We start from the raw sequence: 20,712 nt of genomic DNA on the forward strand, positions 1-20,712 counted from the left end.
GCGGCCAAATAAAAAATTAAAATAAAAAAAAAAATTTTTTTTCCAAGGGGAAAAAGGGATAGGAACTATAGATTATTAGACTTACAAGACAAAGCAACAAATTAAAATTTACAGATCTTACTTTTTTTTTTTTGGCTGCATTGGGTCTTCGTTGCTGCACACAGGTTTTCTCTAGTTGTGGCGAGTGGGAGCTACTCTGTTGCAGTGCACGGGCTTCTCATTGCAGTGGCTTCTCTTGTTGTGGAGCACGGCCTCTAGGTGCGTGGGCTTCAGTAGTTGTGGCTCGCGGGCTCAGTAGTTGTGGCTCGCGGGCTCTAGAGCGCAGGCTCAGTAGTTGTGGTGCATGGACTTAGTTACTCCGTGGCACGTGGGATCTTCCCAGACCAGGGCTCGAACCCGTGTCCCCTGCATTGGCAGGCGGATTCTTAAACTACTGCGCCACCAGGGAAGTCCTCTTACTTTGACCTTAAAGAAGGTTTTTTAAAATTACGTGGTTTTTTTTAAAAAACATTAATTTGGAATTAAGGAACTGCTCAGTTTTTTAGGTATGATAATAGCATTGTGGGTTTGTTTTTTTTTTTTAAGAATCCTTACCATTTAGACGTATACACTGAAATATCTATAAACAACATTTGGGATTTGCTTTAAAATACTTCAGCTGGGGAGGAAGATGAGGAGCAGGATGGGGTAGAGATAAAACAAGATTGGTTATGAGTATATAATAGTTAAAGTTGAATGATGAATACATGAGGATTCATTTATATATGTTTGAAATTTTCTATTATGAAAAATTCCTAAATAGAAAAATACAGAAAACAGTATTTGACATTTGAATAGATACCAAAAACAAGGCTACTACAACTCCATGGGGAAAGTTTTCTTCTGAGACTCTTTTGAGGAACTGTCCATGAGCTTTGGTCTAAAGCGGACAGGGAAGCCCATGTGGGAAAGACAGCAAGGCCTGACTCTTACAGAAGCTCCCTCAAGAGATCTCAACTGACTGGAAACACAGTGTATGATCAGAGAATCTACCACTTAATTCAGGTAAACAGAAGCCCACTGATGAGCAACTCAGAGGCCATGCTGGCTCCAAACTCCCCGCCTAGCTTTGGAATACAGACCTTCCAGAAAAGGCCAAACTCAGGTCAGGTCAGCCCCCACATCACACAGACTACAGGCCAGAGGCTTAGGAAAAGCCTCTCATTGGGTTTGGCCTCCAGGTGGCTGTAAGCCTTGCCTGGCTTGCCTGGGGTGTGGTGAAGAAAAGAGCTGACTCTGCATCTGGACCTCGACGTTGCTGAGAAGTAGCAGCCCAGCATCTCAGAGCAGACACCTCACAGCGCCCTGGTCAGCGCAGCCTCGTGGGGACAACTGAAGGGCTAGGAGGTCATTCGCTAAATCAAGAGTAAACACCACGGTTATCTGCCAAGAAATGAGTGATAAAATAATGTTTTTCAAGGTGGACTGAGTAATGCAACTCTCTGTATTAAAGTCATTACCATTTACCTTATTTACAATGGAAAATGGGGGGAAAAAAAATCCCAGTGAAAGAATATAATATCAAGAGGCACCATGAGACAAATCACATCTTGCAATTACAGGACACAGTCCAAAGACAGACTAACTTACAGTCCCGTCAGAAAACTAATCACTCAGCAGCCGGCGTCCAAAGGCACAGCATTATGACACTGCAGCGCGGTCCAGGCTAGTTAGGCAGTTTCCAGAATGTCCAAGAGAAAGGAAAACCTTTAACGACGGCAAAATAATATAAGAAAGCTTAAACACGTTTACAAACACTGCATCTTCTCATTTTTTAAAAAATGTGGTTTTTTGATGCCTACAAACATCTTTGTTTTTCCTAAATTGGCACTCATGCAAAACAGACTGCTACCGTCTCATCATCTCCAGGTGGCCCTGAGGACCCCAAGTACCTCTCAGATGACAAGGACCGAGATGCACTGAGGATGGAGATGATTCAGGAACAAGAGGTAGGTGGTGGCGAATGCATTTCAGGGCCAGCTGACAGGACCGAGGCACAGGCTCAGATGCCAGGTCCAGAGGGTCCCGGGGAGCAGCCACGGGTTCCACTTTGGGTGGTTCTGAAGATCAAATACATTGACCAACACGTAAGCTCCACGAGGACAGGGATTTCCCACCCCACCTCCACACCCCGCCTGTTTTATTCACTGACGTACCTCAAGCACCTAGAAGAGTTCCTGGCACACTGTCGGGCCTCAATAAATATTTGTGGAACGAGTCAAGTGAGAAAACAGGGAAGCAGCGCATTTTATATATTGTAAAGTGCCATCAAATATAGGGTATTAATACTAGTTCATCTTTTGGCCTCATTTAATTAGAATTTTATACAGACCTGGATGTTTTTTAAAATACTCTCATGTTTATACAGTGATCAACAGCAAAATATTAATTTCCTAACAGATGTGTGGACAGTTGTTATTGTTCAAGGAGTAATGGAATGGGGAAACTACCAACGAGAGTAGACTGTCACAGAGACAAAGGGGGCCGCAAATAAAGTAAAATAAAGGAGGCTGCCTGAGCGACCCCAGCTGGGAGGAAAAGATCGGGCACCTGGAAGGGCAGGGCAGAAGGAGCGCAGAATGAGCCTGAGAGGACTTCCTCTCGCTTGGCGCTCGCTGTGAAGGGAACTGAGGGCGCTCTGCGTTATTAATGAGTCTGCTTCCAGGGCCCAATCACAAGCTCCAGGGGAACGAGGTCTCATCTGTCTCGTTCACTGCACTCCCAGGACCAGGCGCACAGTAGGTGTTATTTACTTAACAAATAAATATCTGTTAAATGGAAAAGAGAATTGGGGGAAGGAAGGGAGACAGAGCTAATGTTCTTGCAGGGACACAGCCCTCAGAAAAACGAGGTTCAAGCTGCCGACACAGGACAAGATGTCACCTTGACAACCAGACTCACTCAGGAGGTGGACGTGAACATCCACTGAAGGAGAAAAACCGGGACCTGAACTGCAGCTCGGGATACCGCTCCCTCAAAAAGGGTAAGAGAAAGTACGAGCACCACTTGGGTAGGAGACGTGAGATGCTGTGCCCTCTGGCCTCTCAAATAAACCAGGCCTCTCCCTTCCCCCATGTTTGAAACGAGTGGAAATAAAATGGGTGAAAGCGCCTCTCTGCCCCCAACGTCCCTCAACGCCCCCAACCCTTCAGTGAGTAAAGGGGGGGCGCATCCTCCAACGAGGTCTCCCTCTGCCTGGTGGTTCCAGAAGGCCCCGCCTTCTCCGGCACCTTCTGTGAGCAAAAGAGGGGCATTTCGGCCGGGCGCCCTCACTGCCCTGGGGTCTCCTGGCGATGCTGCGTCTTCTGGTGCCGGTTGAGGATGGACCGCTGGTTGAAGCTCCGGCCGCAGGCGGCGCAGCAATAGGGCTTCTCCCCCGTGTGGATCCTCTGGTGCCTGACCAGCCGCTCCCCCTTGCTGAACCGCTTCCCGCACACCTGGCAGCCGTAGGGCTTCTCCCCGGTGTGGGCGCGCCGGTGCACGGCCAGGTTGGCGTTCCTGCTGAAGCGCTTGCCGCACTCGCAGGTGTAGGGCTTCTCCCCGGTGTGCGTCCGCCGGTGCACCTGCAGGTGCTGCCGGCGGCTGAAGCTCTTCCAGCAGTCCCCGCACTGGAAGGGCTTCTCGCCCGTGTGGCTCCTCTGGTGGACCTCCAGGTGGTGCCGCTGGCTGAAGGTCTTCCAGCACTCGCCGCATGCATACGGCCGCCTGCCCAGGTGGGTCCGCTGGTGCTTCAGAAGGTACTCACGCAGCGCGAAGCCTTTCCCGCACTCCCCGCAGCCGTAGGACTTGTCTTCTTCGTGGGTCCGCTGGTGTCTGACCAGATTTGAGCTCCGACTGAAGCCTTTTCCGCACTCGGGGCACTGGAAAGGCTTCCAGAAGGAGCTGTGGGTCTTGAGGTCATCAGGCAGGGGGGCAATGCCGCGCTGGGGAGGGGGCGGCCCGGGCGCGTTTCCCACCAAGCTCCCGGCCTCCTGCTCACAGGTTCTTCCGAGCTCCGGGACCTGGAGAGAGGCTTCCCCAAACCTCTCTGCCGGCCCCCGAGCAGGCGGCCCCTTGGGGTCTGCCGGCTGGGTCTTTGCCTCCTTTTCCTTGCTCCCCAGGCCTACAGGACAAAGGAGATACAGGTCGATACTGAAACAGATCTGAAGGTAAACTTCCATGTTAGAACCTGGCTTCTAAGGGTGTCCCACTAACAATTCCTTCTTTTTTCCTTTAACCAACAACCTCAGTACATTTGACTTTCTCTGACTCTAAAACCAGACATTCCTTTACTTCTTTCCATCCGTTACGGACTGTTTGTGTTCCCTCCCAAATTCACAGGTTGAAGCTCTAAGCCCCCAGGTGCTGCTATTAGGAGGTGAGGCCTTTGGGCACTAATTAGGTGAGGGCATGAGGGTGGAGCCCCCAGGATAGGATTATGTCCTCTAAGAAGAGAAGCCAGAGCTGGCTCTCTGCACACACAGAGGTCATGTGAGCATGAACCCTCATGATGGGATTAAGGTCCTTATAAAAAAAAAGGAAGAGACACAAGATGTCTCTCTCCCTCCGCCACGTGATGACACGGCAAGAAGGTGGCCACCCATGAACCAGGAAGAGAGGCCCACACCAGACAACAAATATGCCAGCAACTGGACCCTGGACTTCCCAGCCTCCAGAACTGTGAGATATAAATGTCTGTTGTCTAAGCTGCCCATTCTCTGGTATTTTGTTACAGCAGCCCAAGCTCAGACAATCTCCATGCCCTTTTGCAGAATAGTCTGCTAAATTTTAATGCCCTCCCTCTTAACTTCCTACTAAGTCAGACTTTGCTTTCCTTCAAAATCTAACTCAATGTGTTTCTCTAAGGAACTTGCCCCGATTACTGCCCCATGCTGGGTCTTGTGAGCACATATACTCAATTAGCACCGTGTATTCCACACTTACTTACGAGTGACCTTGTTGCACGTGCTATTCTACAGTCATCTGAGATGTTCAGCTTCCCCAGGATCACAGGCCTGTTCCAGCAACGGGGAGCTCCCGGCACTTCACGTCCTCCCTCAGCTCAGTGTCCCTGCTCGCGCTGTGCCCTCCACCTCACCCTGTTTTATTAATCTGGGTCTCTGGGAGCCTGGCACAGGGACTGACTCAGGGGAGACACTTCATGACTGCCAGATGAGTGAATGAACCCAGTCTGTAGCAGACCACCTCTACATCGGCATGTTTATTAGGACGGAAACGCCCTTCTACAAGTCCTTCCTCTGATCCCTCTTATGCGCTCTCTAAATTAACAGCTGTTTACAGAAGATCAAGAGGAAGGGAAGGAGAAGAGACGAAAGAGGGACTAGGGAGCAAAGAAGCCAAAAAGAAAAGAAGAGGGAAATGACAGGTGATGCTTAAACGGGAAAGAATCCTTTCAGGCAAGCCCATTAAAAGATAAAGGGAGGGACTTCCCTGGTGGCACAGTGGTTAAGAATCCGCCTGCCAACGCAGGGGACATGGGTTCAACCCCTGGTCCAGGAAGATCCCACATGCCACAGAGCAACTAAGCCCATGCGCCACAACTGCTGAGCCTGCGCTCTGGAGCCCGCGAGCCACAACTACTGAGCCCATGTGCCACAACTACTGAGCCTGTGCTCTAGAGCCCGCGAGCCACAACTACTGAAGCCCATGCGCCTAGAGCCCGTGCTCCGCAACGAGAAGCCACCGCAACGAGAAGCCCGTGCACTGCAACGAAGAGTAGCCCCCGCTCACCGCAACTAGAGAAAGCCCGCGCCCAGCAATGAAGACCCAACGCAGCCAAAAATAAATAAATAAATAAATTTTTAAAAAATAAAAGATAAAAAAAAAAATAAAAAAATAAAAGATAAAGGGAAAAAGGACATTTCATGCCTCGTGATGTGATAAAATATGAACGACACAGCTCTCACTTCTGATGTATTCTTTTATTTTGCACCTTTCACAAAAGTAAGTGTGCAAAACATAAAGAGCTGAAAGAATGTTCATAATGAAGATGACCATTAAATAGCAGCCACTTCAAGAAACAACATCACCAGCACCCAGAAGCCCCTCCCGTGCCCTCCGGTGACTGGTGACACCATCCTGCCCCCAGGGTAACGTGTTATCCAGGCTTTTATCACCATACAGTACTTTCGCCTGTTCCCAAACTTTACATATTCGATTCACACATTGTGTCGGCTTTGCTCAATATCACGCCTGTGTGACTCACCTATATCGCCGTGTAGCTGTAGGCGCACTACGTTCTCTCTCATCAGTGCATGATGTCACACTGTTAGAGTATGTTACACTCCACTTACTCATCTGGCTGATATTCATCTGGGTAGTCTCCAGGTTTGAGGTGTTATGAACAGCAAAATTAAAATTAAATGCAATGCATGAACCTAACTGGACGTGGGGAAATGTGAGTACAAGCTAGATATCATGTATCATGGAATTCATGTTTATTTTCTCAGGCCCAATCCTAGACAGTTGTCAACACAAGAGCTGCAATCACATGGGAAGAACTCTCAGGAAGACTCAAGGCTGAGACGGCTAGAGGATGCTATGCTTGGGAAGCGGACCTCCGGCTCACCCAGTCTCAGCGTAAACGTTAGGGAAGTACGTGGGTTGTTTTGAAACAGCGAGCGGATAAGAGGACAAGCATAAAGCCAGAGTCTCTGTAATAGTCAGAATGGCCAGGAGGGTGTAAAAACTTGCTGGGAACACAGTGGCGTCCTTGGCAGAGGCCCGTCCCCAGCGCCAGGATGAAGGCGCTAGGATGCTGGCACCTCCATGGGTGCCCCACGCACGGCTCCTGCGCTCTGCATTTACCTCGGAGGGGTTCCACGTCCTTTGCCATCACAGAAATCGCACATCTCTTCATCATGGGTGACAGCCTTGTACTGGACCCAGGCCTCCCGAGCCCCACCCACCCCCAGTATACTGCCACTGACACTACTCTTTGATGACCGCTAGTCAAAACTCCACATTTAACTTTACAGTCGGCCCTCCGTATCCAAGCTTCCTCATCCGCAGATTCAACCAACAGCAGATCATGCGGGACTGTAGTACGTATTCGTTGAAAAAAATCCACGTGTAAGTGGACCCACACAGATCAAACTTCTGTTGTTAACAGGTCGACTGTACGATACTTTTGCATGTTTTAAGATGAAACATGTTTTAACATGTTTTAAGATGAAAAAGGACCAGGAGACGTCAGTACAGGTGAGTGGTCAGCACATGACTTACAAAGAAGTGATGAGAGGAGGAAGGAGAGAATCAGAGGGAACAAAGGAGGGGGCCCTTCGCAGCCACGGTTCCCATCTCCCCACCGCCCACCCCATCCAAGCCGCGGGGCTGTCACCCCTCGTCCCTAGCCCCCCCACAGTGTTCACCGGCTGTCCCCGGGGGGCCCTCAGTGCGCACTTCCCAGGCTCACCCTTCCCTCCTACCTTCTCCTGCTGCTCCTCCCCCACAAGCACCTTTCCTCCCAGCTCTGGCCCCAGGGAAAACCCGGCTGCCACCTGAGACGCCCGGCCGGGGCCCTGCTTGCTCGGCAACACCAGCCCACACCAGCCCCTCCCACTGCTGAGATCCCACTGCAGCCCCGTGCCCTCCTGCACCCACACACTGTGGGCTCCGAGGCTTCAGGAACGTCAGTCCTGCCCCAACACAGAACTGCTAACGTGGGGCCTGCACACAAGGGAGCGCTCCATAAACACAGGCTGGAGAAAGAGATCAGAGGATCCCTCTTTTGCTGCTTTCCTCTTGCTCTCAAGCCCTCAGTCCCCTTCAACCACAGACACAGTAGGAGCTCGTTCAGGGCATCCTAACGACTGACCTGTCTCATTTCAGCCAGAATAACTACCTCGCGTTTTCTTGTTCCTTGTCTGCTCCTCTCCTGACCCAGGAAAGCACCTCGCCAGCTCCTTATGTGCCTTGGTCCACGCGCTTTCCGCAGACCCATTTACTCATCTGCCATGATATTCCCTTCCTTTATCGGTAGCATCAGGTTCTGAAATCTGGGGCAAGGACAAGAACCCTGACCTACAGCTTTCAAAGCTCCTCAGTTTCTTACCTCCGGGATGGAAACAGTCTTACCTGGAGGTGAGACCCCGCAGTCCTGGGGTTCCACGTACTCCCCAAGGCAGTCTATCTGGGCTGGGGTCACGTGCCTCCACTCCTCCTCGGGGAAAGCCAGGGCCATGTCTTTAAATGGGCCCAACCCCTGAAACAGCACAGGAGATGGCTATGGATAAAGAAATAATCCCAAGGTAGGAGCAGTGGAAAAGCAGAGAGACACAGGGGACAACACTCCAGGGGAGAACAGAGCAGGAAGACAGAAGGAACGCGGGTCCCTAGATGGTTCCAAGTGGGACCAGAAGTGCCTCCCTCTCGACAGTTTAATGGCAGAGAACGATGGACTTGTCTGAGCCACTGTACTTTTGAGCCTCTGCTGCAGCCACTTGGCTGGTACCCAACAACTGCGGCCTCTAACTTCCACCGTTCAATCACCTCCACTCGATCCTCATGTTTGATGGAGACCGGGGGCTTCTGTTTAGCCCCTCAACCAGAACTGACTTTCCCTCAGAGATAAGTAAAAACTCGGGCAGGCCCTGCTGTAAGAACAACGCTGTGTTGAAATCAATGTGTCGTCGTCATGACACCGTGAAGAAGAACTACTATGGTAGAAGGAGAGGGTCTGACCAAATTCAAAAACTTTGATGTCCTTTCTTCATCTCCTCTAAACAATATGCTTAGGAAACAGAAACAGCAAACAGCACAGGCATCAACCCTTGCCCAAATACTGCTTTAGTGAGCTCAAACTTGAGTCACTTCTGGGAATTCCCTGGTGGTCCAGTGGTTAGGACTGTGCTTTCACTGCTGAGGGCCCAGGTTCAGTCCCTGGTCAGGGAACTAAGATCCCAGAAGCCACGTGGCGCGGCCAAAAAAAAAAAAACCAAAAACCTGGAATCACTTCTTTTTTCCCGCCAAATGACATCTTTTCTTCTATAAGGAGCTCTTCACTTTAAGACTCAATGTGCCCTTCAGGAAAGTGCCACGGTGGAAATCCCCCACCTCCCGGGGAACACTGGGCATCCCATGGGAGAGATTTTCACCATGGCGGGAGTGCCCCACCTGCGCTCCGGTGACCCCCATCTGTGGCAGGCCGAGAAGTGCTAACAAGGCCAAAACTCCTGCAGCGGCCACAGGAGGGGCCAGAGAGACCACTCGGCTCGGGGCTCCTGGGAGCGCCCATGCGAGTCGCTTCCCTCCTGCTGACACGGGGGGAGGATGGGGTCCAGAGGAAGAGCAGCCGCAGAAGTATCTGTAAAGCGTGTCCACAACGGGCTACTGGTCTCCCGGCCATCCACCACACCCTCCATCACACCTCTGACACTTCCACCACTAACGTCTTCCTCCTCACAATTACCAGAGTAATACTGAGTCGATGGAGGAAAAAAATGAAAAAAAAACAAAGAGTAATCCAAATGAGTGAACTGAGCCTCATGCCTAGACCCTAAGGCAGGGGTCCCCAACCCCTAGACCGGTACCGGACCGCGGCCTGTTAGGAACCGGGCCGCGCAGCAGGAGGTGAGCGGCGAGCGAGTGAAGCTTCATCTGCCGCTCCCCATCACTCCCCGTCGCGCCCCATCGCGCCCCATTGCGCCCCATCGCTCGAATTACCGCCTGAACCATCCCCCCACAGCCATCCATGGAAAACTTGTCCTCCACGAAACCGGTCCCTGGTGCCAAAAAGGTTGGGGACCGCTGGCATAAGGCTCAGTTCAAATTAATAACTGAGGATGTAAAGTGGAGAGAACGAAGCTGTCACATCCATCAGAACAAGAAAGGTAGAATAATCCAGCTCTGCGGATGGTGCTCTGCTGCGAGGAGAAACCGTGGGGACGGTGAGCCTCATTCGAAGCGACACCACCATCCCTGAAGAGCAGTCGCAGCTCACCTGGGATCCAGCCGGAAGGAACCCCACTGCCATCTCCTGGTCTCTGGTGCTCACTGCAGGGAGGCCAGGCCCAGCCTGAAGAACTGGCAGAGCTGAGCAGGGAAATAAACCAGGAGCAGGATTAGCGCTGCCCTGCAGTAGCTCGTCCACAGGCGTCTAGTGCCTGACACGAAGAACCCCAGGAACCATAAGGAGACTCCAGACAGGTAGGTGTGGGTGGACCCTGCCCTGTTCTCAGCTGGGAAGAAGGGCCCAACCCAATATGCGCTGCCCTTCAGGGCTGTTCACGCTCCCAAGTCACACTACGGCAATAACCCCCCTTGAGATTCAGCAACCCAGTAAGTCACATGTTACTTTCAGGGATTCAGTTTATCTGCCCACTTAAAAAAAAAATCCCTACATGTCAGCTACATATTTCCTGGCGGTTTCTAGAAGGGATATGAGGAAAAGCAGAAGAAATGATATGAGAGCGTGATACCACATATCCCCCACAGAAATCAGGAGATCGAGCTATAGAAAACAATTTCACTTCATCTGTTCCCTACTGAAGTCCAGGAAGTAGCCAGGAAAACTCAGAACTGCACGCTACAGGTAACTTAGTTTATCAACTGCAGGGTTTGTAAAGGAAAGGGGAGGGGGCCGGGCACGAAGCACCCTTTTCTGTGCCCTTTCTTCCTTGCTGCTTGCATCTTACCCTGCTCCTGGAAGGCCTGCGTCCCCTCTCCAGGGTCCTGGGCGAGATGCTCCTCAGTGCCTTGGTCGAGGCCTTGAATTCCTTCCCCATGGGGCAGCCCCCACTCGGGCTTGACCTCCACTGGCCCCAGGTGGACACTTGGTTCCCAAGGACCTCTGCAAAGTGCTGTCTCCTCCTGCTCTCCTTGCACATGGCACGGAACCTAAGAACAGGCCCCAACACCTATTAGAATGAGGCCTGCATAAGGCTGTTATGAAAGGAGTTGAATTAAAACCTAAAAAAGAGACCCATTGCAGCTGCAGGGGGGAGAAAAGACAAGCCGGCTCAGCTCTCCCCCAGGACGTGAGTGAGAAGGTGAAAAGGAGGCTAATCTGTCTTTATCAGGCGCTGAGCAACTTCTACGCATCCATGTGCCATTTTACAAGGGTCCCTTCTGCCCACCTCAATACTGATCAAATTCCACCATGAACAGTATCACAGAGAGATGTTATTGTTCTTCCAAGGAGAACTTTAGCCCAAAACACTCACTATTAGAAAAAAGATTCCCCAGTTACAGATGCTGAAAGTAAAAAATACAAAGCCTAGACTGTGCAGTGAATCAGTGAGAAAAAAACTGCTCTAGAAATAGCAAGGAAAACCAGAACTCACAAGAACAGGCCTTTCCTGGTCCACTTTTAAGCTCCTTGGTAGGGAGTAAAAAAACAAAACAACTCTCTTAGGACTATACAGGAAGTCAAGGGTGACCGCGGTGGGAAAAGGGAGAACAAAATGAAGACAGACTGTTACCTGCAAGCAAAACAGTAACGTTCAGTCCTGCCCTCTCTTTCCCAGACGGCAATCGGGAAACTGTACCAGAGAGGGACAGGCACATGGCCAGAGTCCCAAGGGAGCATCTGAGATGCAAAGTCACTCACTACGTGAGCCGTCTGAGCCAACGTCCCAGACGTGGAAACGGCACTGTTCCAGACAACGCTTCTCGGGAAGAATACTCACCAAGTGGAATTCCGGAATTCCCTGCATCCCCACGTGCATCTCTGCCCAAAGAGGAATGAGTCTACCAGGGCCCTTGAAATAGATCACCACTGCCTTCTTTGGACCTGAGGCTCACAAGGGAAATATGACCAGGCCTCTGCCCTGATGACCAAAAAAGGAGCTGACAGCCCTTCGACCGGCCCTGCGTCTTCCCTGGGAATGGCTTTCCTTGCTAAAAACTCCTCTGCCCTCCACAAAGTACCCCAGATGGTCTGGGAGCAGAGGAGGGAGATTCTGCACCTCATCCACTCCCACTGCTTCCTCAAACCTCTCGCTTCCCGCACCAACAGAACGAGACCCAGATCCCCCTTCTCACCCACCGCCTTGGCCTCCAGGGCTCCTTCCGTGAAGCCCTCCACCACGGCCACAAGGGCCTTGCCGCTCTCCGGGCTGTGCTCCCGAATCCAGGCGTAGAACTCCCGGGGCAGGATGGTCAGGAACTGCTCCAGCACCAGCAGCTCCAGGATCTGCTCCTTGGTGTGCAGCTCGGGCCGCAGCCACTGGCGACAGAGCTCCTGGAGCTCCCTGAGGGCCTCCTGGGGACCAGCCGCCTCCTGGTAGCGGAACTGCCGAAACCTCAGGCGAAAAGTCTCCGGGCTGGGGCCTTCCCTCGCCCTGCCCCACGGCAACTCTTTCTCCAGTTTTACCACAGGGACACCCATTTGCTGCTGATGATCTTCTGCCATCCCTGGACACTCTTTAAGCATCTTCACACCCCCTCCCAGAAGACTGAGGGTCTGTTGGGAAGACCAGACAGACAATGAGAACAGCATAAATAAGACACAGGGAAGGTCAGGTCATCCCAGTTCTGTCTCTACGTCAATGAAATTAGGACTTAGCTTATACGCACAAATAGCTTAAAATCTCAAGAGAGAGACAACACTACAATCATAGAAAAATATAAGACGGGTTATAACTAGGTTAGTCACCAGGGCCCACTCTTCCAACACTAAATATACATTTGACATGTATCTACGCCTGACCCACAGAAACTAGAAATACAACAGAGAACAAGATAGACAAGATGCTTGCCCTTTGAAACTCACATACTGGTACAGCAGACAGGAAAAAAAAAAAAAAATTAGGGAATTCCCTGGTGGTCCAGTGGTTAGGATTCCGCACTTTCACTGCCGAGGGAACAAGTTCAGTACCTAGTGGGGGAAACTAAGATCCCCGCAAGCCCCGTGCGCTCGGCCAAAAAAAATTAAACAAATAAATTTAAATTATAAATGGGGATAAGCTCTAAAAAGGAAGTAAGGAAGGTGTTAATGGGGACAATCAACTTGGAGACTTGGGGACTTTCCTGGTGGTCCAGTGGCCGAGGCTCCTCGCTCCCAGTGCAGGGGGCCTGGGTTCGATCCCTGGTCGGGGAACTAGATCCCACGTGCCACAACTAAAGATCCCCCACGTGGCAACGAAGATCCCGCGTGCTGCAGCTAAGACCCTGCGCAGCCAAATAAATAAATATTTTAAAAAACAAAAGAAAACTTGGAGACTTGGAGAAGGCTTTTCTGAATAAATAGTGCTTAGGCTAAGACCCAACGAATGAATGAGATGAGCCAATCATTGAAAGAGCATTCCAGGCAAAAGCCTTGGGGCTAGAAATTACTCTGCAGTCTGAGAACAAGCCCCAGTGCAGTGTGGCTTCAGCAGGGTGAGGGAGGGAAAGAGCTCAGAGGCAGGCGGAAACCACATTATCGAGGGCCTGGGCACACACTAAGAATTATGGGCTTGACTCTTATTCCTTATTTTAGTGGGGAGATACATGTTCTTCAAAGGTCACTCTGCCTGGGAAGTGTCAATAGAGAATAGATAAGAAAGGTCAAGAAGGGAAACTGCACTTACCGTGGTCCAAGCAGGAGATAAGAGACTTAGATCAGTGTGGTGACAAAGAAGCACACAAAGTCAAGACATCTGGGAGGTAAAACCAATAGACTTGCTGGTGGCTAAGATGTGACGGTGTACTCAGCCTAAAGAAAACAACAGAACAATATATATGTATCATTACTATAATTGATCAAAAGATTTCTAACTTGTGTAGGCTTTACCATTCAGAAAACATGTGAGCACATACTCTCATTTAATACTTACAACCATCCTATCGGGTGAGTACTACTTCCCCTGCTTTTCAGAAACTGAAGACGTTAAGAGGTTAGATTGCAGGCCAACGTCAGCCTCCCAAAACATACGGTATAGATGAGAAACATGGGAGGCCAAAAAGACAGAAAGGTTTACGCAGGTTCAAGTACTCATGAGAAAGAAAAGGCTTGTAGTAGACTTGGGGCGGGGGATGGGGATCACTCTAAAGGAAGCAGAGAATAAGCAATTGGCAGTTATGTACGTCCCAAGTGTCTGCTTAATATTCTATTGGAAGTTTCTGTATTTACCTATCCTTCTTAAATCTACATTTTCAGTCTACTCATTTTCTTTGCTGCATCAATTGAGATTTCTCTTTCCTGGCTTTCTAGCTATTGCGTTTGTTCATGGTTGCATTTGTCGCATTATAGTACGAATGTTTACCCCTGTGTCTCCCTCCGTCTGCCAGATTCCCTTTAGTCAGGAAAGGTCCTCACTCATCTTTTACCCCTAGCACTTGACAAACAGGTGTCCTCCCATGGTTTCTTTAAATGAGCATCTGGTTCTAAAACGACCACTTTCACTCTTCACAGTGTTCCGCTTTGGTTCAAGAGATCAGGGTCGTGGCCATCCCTCCGTTAAGGCAACCCTGGCCGGGCGGGATCAGCCTGGCTCCTACCTGAGCCCAGCGCGGTGCGGCCCCCCGGGTCCCGACCCGCAAAGCCTCGGTGCCGCGGGAGTCAGCTCCGGGGAGACGCGCCGCCCGCAGCGACAGCCTCGCAGCCGCCGAGGCCCGCAGCCCGGCCCCAGCTCCCCGGCCACTGCCGCCCCGCAGCCCCACACCTGTGCCGGGCTCGCCCGGGCCCGCAGCGGACCGGAAGTGGGCGACGGACGCTGTCAGACAGGTGCGTCAAGGAAAGGCCCCTTCCGTTTCCCCTCTAGGACTCTCGGAGGCCGGTGCGTCTCGATGGTCGCTCGTCCCCGGGGACCGTTCGGGATCGTGCGCTGGACCACCAGGGGCTCCTGCCCCGCCTACCTACTCCCCTCGAGGCTCGCGGTCACCAAGCCCCTTTGCGCCTCCGTGCCTTTGCACCTGCGTTCCCCCGGTGGGAAGGACCCTCCGGACGCACCGCCGGGTACCGCGCCTTCCTCAAAGACCTTAGAGCCCTGTAGGTCGACACGTGTTTATTGCAGCCTCCGGCGCTTTGTGCGAGGCTTAGGGGCGGAGGGTGATGGAGGGTAGCACCGAGTATTGTGGGTTCACATAAGGGGTCTCCACCCTGGGTAGTGTGTGGGGGCGTAGGCGTAGGCGCTAGTCAGGGAAGCCTTCCTGGAGGAGCCGGCACCTGGGCTCAGATTTGATGGATGGATCCAAGAGTGAGGTCAGGTGCCCCCAGCGGAGGGAGCACGACGAGCCCAGCAAATGGTGGGGACTGGTGGCTTTCCCGCATCCTCAGAGCCGCTAGAGCAGGCGGCTGAGCTAGGTAACCTGGAGGCAATGGGAAGCCGCGGAAAGATTTAAAGGCGGGAAGGGACCGATTTTAGAAAGATACTACAGAGAAACGTGCAAGAGAGACTGAGCAAGAGGCGAGGGAGGTGGGGAGATGAGAAGACTGACTGTGGGTTAAACGAAGCTAAATAATGCAGTCCCCGAGAGAAAGGATGAGAGACAGGACTGGGGCAGTCGTGAGACTAGAGATGGCAGGGAGAGTTTGGATATCAAACATATTGGGAAAGTAGAATTGGCAAAGTTAGGGATTGATTGGATCTGGAGGATGAGAGAGAAGGAATCATTTGGTAAATGACAAAGGCCACATCTCATATCAGTAAGAATGGACTGGAAAGCGGACAACTGGTTGGTCATCTGGAAGAAGGTAACATTGGGTCCATTCCTTATACCACATGCCAGGGCAAAGTCCAGCCTACTCACAGGGTCTCCCATCCTTTTATATTAGAAATTTCGTTATCAACCCATCTTGGAAATATTGTTGGCTAGCCTCCTCGTTCACTAACATGCCCTCACATCCAAGAGGAACAAGGCTGAACCTTGTCATCCAGGACCAAGAGAAACAGCCTGATGGACTTAGTCTGTCTTGGAAAACTGAACTATACCTAGCGATATCAAAAACCATCGTTCAGCTTGCCATGGAGAAGACACAGGGAAGAAGGCATTCTGGAAGAGGCAAAGAGAGATTGGATCAGATCTCAGGTTTCCAGGTCAGCCTTGGAAAAGAGAAAGGGGCTCCTCTGAACGGGGAAGGAAAGAATCAAAGATGGGTTACGGTCTAGGTTAGGGCTCAGCAAACTTTTTCTATGAAGGGCCAGATGGTAACTATCCTAGACAGAACACATAGTCTGTCGCCTGTTCTTCATTTTTACAATCCTTTAAAATGTAAAAACCATTCTTAGCTCACAGCCAGGACTGGATTTGACACAAGGGCTGTAGTTTGCTTACCCCTGAAATAGATTATTTTAAAATTATTCTAGAGAAGTGTTTAAGGAGCTCATTCTTAACCTCTTTTCTCAGTGATGTTACCTGCTGAGGGTGCAGGGGACAATGAGAGGTTGGAGCCTAAATAATGGAGTAAAGATTGGAATATCTGTTGTGAGGAATGATGTAGGAAAAAAAATCATAGAATGAATGAAAAGATTGTCAAGCAACACTGGATGACTGATATTGAAAACAAAACAAAATAAGCGACAGAATCAATCCACACAATTGTCTATGCAGCCTGGGGGCTAAGAAAACAGCTGGATTAATCCAATATTAGGATTGGTCATAAGGATGATTATGAAAGAATGCCAAGGGGGAGGGAATGAGGGCTCTAGTGGGAGAAGGTTGTATTGAGTGACCATGGAGTCCAAGCTGAGTGGGGGAGGGAACGAAACCAACAAGAAAAACACGGAGACCTGAGGAATCAGAGGTTAGGATGAGGCCATGAAGCCTCAGGTTTCAAGAATTTTTTCGGAAATGTTATAGGCAAACTAAGCATGAAATGCATTATCCTGTTTGTTTTCCATAAACAGAATCATACTATATTCCGTTCTGCTCTTTGCTTTTATTCAGTAAACAACATATCTTTCCACATCTACACATACTGATCTACCCCGCTGTTTACCAGCTGTACAGTATTCCACTGTATGTTCTGTGTTCCCCATGATTTATAAAGCTTATCAGTGGACATTCAGGTGGTTTCCAGCATTCGGATTTACCAGAAACCTGGATGAACATTGTCATACAGAATTCCTTGTGCACGTTTTGGCAAATAAATCTAAAGGATGAGTTCCCGTACATGGAATTACGGGATCTAAAAGTCACATGCATTTGAAATTTTGTCAGCTATTGCCAAATTATCCTGCAAAGAGTCTGCACCAATTTCCACTCTCACAAACAGTGGGGGTTAGCGTTCATTTTCGCACAGTCTCATGAACGCTGGATGTCATCAAACTTTTTCATCTTTGCCAATCTGATAAGTGAAATCAGTGATGCCCACGTTTTTGTTTGGACTTTTTAATTATAAGTGAAGTCGTTTTTCCTATCTTCATTAGCTACTTGTATTTCCTTTTCTGCAAACTGGCTATTTTTACCCTTTCCTCTGTTTCTGTTGGGTTGTTTATCTCTTTCTTACTGATATATGAGTTTTTTGAACATTAAGGAAAATAGCCCTTTTTGCAAATATTTTCCTATTTGCCTTTTGTCTTTCTTAATGGAACTTTGTGCACTGCAAAATATTGTATGTTTTACATATTCAAATTAATCCTTCCTTTTTCTTTAAATCTTCTCTGTTTTGTGCCTTCCATCCTCCAAGATGATTTTTTAAATCCCCTGTATGCACTTCCAATACATTTATTGTTAGGTTAAATCTGAGATCTGTCTGAAATGCATTCTGATCAAAGGGGAAAAAAAAAGGAAATCCAGCCAGTCTTTTTTTTTTCCAAATGGCTAGCAAGTTTTCCTCAACCATTTATTGAAGGATCAATAATCCTTCCTGATTTAAATGGTTAATTTTATCAAATATTATATTCCTCTATAAAGTAGGCTTTATATTAGGACTCTTATTCTGTTCTGTAATCTATCTGTGTCCTGCGTCAGGACCTGCCAAACTGTTTTAATTACTGCAGTTTTATGTTGTGCTTTTGCATCTGGAAGAGATTTTCTATATCACTGACCCTACTTTCCCATGGTTTAAAGAAGAGATTGTTGGAGAAAAATTAAGAATGGTACCCTGAAAACAGCAAAAGAAACCAGATAAATTCTGACCTCATGCTCCTGGCCCTGAGAGACCAGACTAGAACTAAGGATTGCTAGGGAAATGGCATTGTCAGAAAGAAGGCAGATTTCAGGAAGATGAGCAAATGAAGGCTTTTTTTTTTTTTGGCAAAGAACATGGTACTGAATGAATTGAGAGCATGGGGGCGGGGCAAGAAAGAAGAAGGGAAAAAGGGAGGAAGGGACAGATGCAGAGGGAGAGAGGAAGAAAATTATCTGACAAGAGACAGAAGAGATGAGGTTACTAGGTGAAATACAGAAAGCCGGGAGAAGTTGTCATGACCATAAAGAGGAAACAGGTTAAGAGGCAGCAGAGTTTACTTTAAAATTTTGAAAACCTGTACTGAACATCAGAGGGCTTCACCTCTCTGGTTCTTTAACAAGAAAATGGGTAGAATTATAGCTGGCCTGTCTTTAGCAGGACAGAGTGAAATGGCAGATGTGAACGTTGTTTTAGCACTAACTATAGAAATGAAGGTTATAGGAGTTCAGAGTTCTGGTATGGACAGTGTTGGATATTTGACTTATATTACCCAACTTACCCTTTAAGATTTAATATGAATTTTTGAATAGGTAATACATGTACATGATTCAAGAGCCAAACTCATATAAGAAGTTACACACAGAACTATTACTCCTCCCTCTGCCCACTCCACCCACCCCATTTCTTTTTTTTTTTTTATAAATTTATTTATTTATTTTTGGCTGTGTTGGGTTTTCATTGCTGCACACTGGCTTTCTCTAATTGCGGCGAGTGGGGGCTACTCTTTGTTGCGGTGCGCTGGCTTCTCATTGCAGTGGCTTCTCTTGTGGAGCACCGGCTCTAGGCGCAAGGGCTTCAGTAGTTGCAGCACGTGGGCTCAGTAGTTGTGGTTCACAGGCTCTAGAGCGCAGGCTCAGTAGTTGTGGCGCATGGGCTTAGTTGCTCTGCAGCATGTGGATCTTCCTGGACCAGGGCTGGAACCTGTGTCCCCTGCATTGGCAGGCGGATTCTCAACCACTGCACCACCAGGGAAGCCCCCACCCCATTTCTTAATCTACCCCCATCTCTAAAGATTCATTCATTTATTATATGGTCTTCAAGTGTTTATTTATTTGCAAATACTAATATTCACATATTTCCCTACCTTCTCTCCTTTTCTTACACGAAAGGAAATATACTAGATACCTTGCTTTTTATCATGTAATATGTCCTAGAAAATATTCCATATCAGTACTTAGAGACCTTTCTCATTCTTTTTTTTTTTTAAGCTGGTGTGGATGTAACATAATTTATTTAAAGTGTCCCCTGTTGATGAGCATTTGAGTTGCTCCTAATCATTTGTTACTGCAAAAGCTGCAGCAATTAATCACCCTGCACCTATGTCATTTTTAAAGATGTGTGCAGGTATATCTGTTGGATAAATCCTTAAATTGAGACTTTGGGTTGGGTTAAAGCATTACTGCTTCTGCAGTTTTGTAGGTATTGCCAGATTCCCCTCAGGAGAGCTGTATCATTTTGCACTTCCATCTGCCATGTATGATGGTGCCTATTTCCCCACAGGTTAGCTAACACAACGTGTTGCATCAAACTTTTGATTCTTGCAAATCTCATGGGGAGAAGTGGCATTTCGGTAGAGTTTTCTCCATTTTTTGAAAATTTTGCACTTCTTCTAATTTCTTTAACACATAAATAATAGTTTAATAATAGTTACTTTAAAGTTTGTGTCTGCTAAATCCAATATTTGGATCATTCTGTCATCTGCTTCTATTGGTTGTTTATTCTCTTGTCGGTCACATTTCTGCATGTCTAGTAATTTTGCATTGTATGCCAGTATTTGTGCATAAAGAAAGAGGCTCTAGGCCTTCCACGATGGGGCCATGCTTTGTTCCAGAGTGTCTATTCCAGTAAATAATAATAATAATAATAAAGCATTGCCCCATCATGGAAGAGGTTGATCATCTCATATCAGTTTTCCTAAGCAGATGTTACTCCTTCCAATAGACTCCTTTTCAATAGAAAGGAACTTTATTTCAGTAAAGTTTTCTTGAATTTTAGTTTTAAATACTTGTTCTGTTCCTTTATTTCCGTTTTCTTCCTCAGGGACTCTGATTTTACCTATGTTGGACATACACACCTGAGAAACAGGCACCAGGTGTTTTAGTTAGATTGTTTTTAGTTTTTTATTACATTTCTCTCCAAAAGGTATCTTGGGAGTTTCTTTCTTATAGGGAGATGATGACAGCCTAGTTCCAGTCTTTTCACTTTTCCACCTCACAAAACCCTGTAGGAACAATATAGAACTAGGCATAGAGAAAATCTACAAACTCTAAAATATGTAACGGTGGGCCAGACCACCCTAAACCAGCAGAATGAGTATGGAAAGCCACAACTGGGAAATTAGCATGGCTGGAACAGTGGGGTGGTTATACTCTGTTCAGTTTTTATTTTACAAAACTCACGTCACTTGATCATTTCCTAATATTCCTCCCTCCCTTCCTGCCCTCTAGGCTGCAGGCTGGTGTTCTGTTTGTTCATTTGTTTGCTTTTTGGCCATGCTGTGTGGCATGGGGGATCTTAGTTCCCCAACCAGGGATCAAACATGTGCCCCCTGCACTAGAAGCTCAGAGTCTTAACCACTGGACCACCAGGGAAGTCCCATTTGTTTTTTGAGGCATGGA

The 20,712-nt window shown here is 48.5% G+C and overlaps 1 protein-coding gene across 9 annotated transcripts; it reads right to left on the minus strand.

Moving 5' to 3' along the window:
• Positions 1 to 452: 452 nt before the first annotated feature.
• On the minus strand, positions 453 to 14,654 carry ZSCAN25 (zinc finger and SCAN domain containing 25). 9 transcript variants are annotated; one of them, XR_005016384.1, is made up of 8 exons: positions 14,461 to 14,604; positions 13,551 to 13,675; positions 12,026 to 12,442; positions 10,674 to 10,875; positions 9,980 to 10,071; positions 8,116 to 8,263; positions 2,196 to 4,141; positions 453 to 2,099 (listed from the first exon to the last, which is right to left on the minus strand). XR_005016384.1 is itself a non-coding variant. In XM_036824677.1 (7 exons), the coding sequence occupies exons 3-7, from the start codon at positions 12,410 to 12,412 to the stop codon at positions 3,309 to 3,311; spliced, it is 1,662 nt and encodes a 553-aa protein (XP_036680572.1). In that variant the 5' UTR covers positions 12,413 to 12,442; positions 13,551 to 13,675; positions 14,625 to 14,654; the 3' UTR covers positions 453 to 3,308. The 9 variants fall into 9 exon arrangements, 8 of the variants coding, with proteins under 8 accessions (XP_036680572.1, XP_036680577.1, XP_036680570.1 ...); XM_036824677.1 differs by lacking the exon at positions 14,461 to 14,604 and adding an exon at positions 14,625 to 14,654 and having other exon boundaries at positions 453 to 4,141; XM_036824682.1 differs by having other exon boundaries at positions 453 to 4,141; positions 8,116 to 8,242.
• Between the last annotated feature and the right edge of the window lie 6,058 nt (positions 14,655 to 20,712).

The sequence above is a fragment of the Balaenoptera musculus genome, chromosome 15, assembly GCF_009873245.2.
Source record: "Balaenoptera musculus isolate JJ_BM4_2016_0621 chromosome 15, mBalMus1.pri.v3, whole genome shotgun sequence".
NCBI classification, from domain to species: domain Eukaryota; kingdom Metazoa; phylum Chordata; class Mammalia; order Artiodactyla; family Balaenopteridae; genus Balaenoptera; species Balaenoptera musculus.

Excerpts from the sequence above, each read along its gene's own strand:
- ZSCAN25 (XM_036824677.1), bottom strand. The coding sequence starts at position 12,412 with ATGCTTAAAGAGTGTCCAGGGATGGCAGAAGATCATCAGCAGCAAATG. Across the intron at positions 10,072-10,673 it reads GCAGGCCTTCCAGGAGCAGG|CTCTGCCAGTTCTTCAGGCT; the intron begins GTAAGATGCAAG and ends TTCCCTGCTCAG. Across the intron at positions 4,142-8,115 it reads CTGCGGGGTCTCACCTCCAG|GCCTGGGGAGCAAGGAAAAG; the intron begins GTAAGACTGTTT and ends TTTGTCCTGTAG.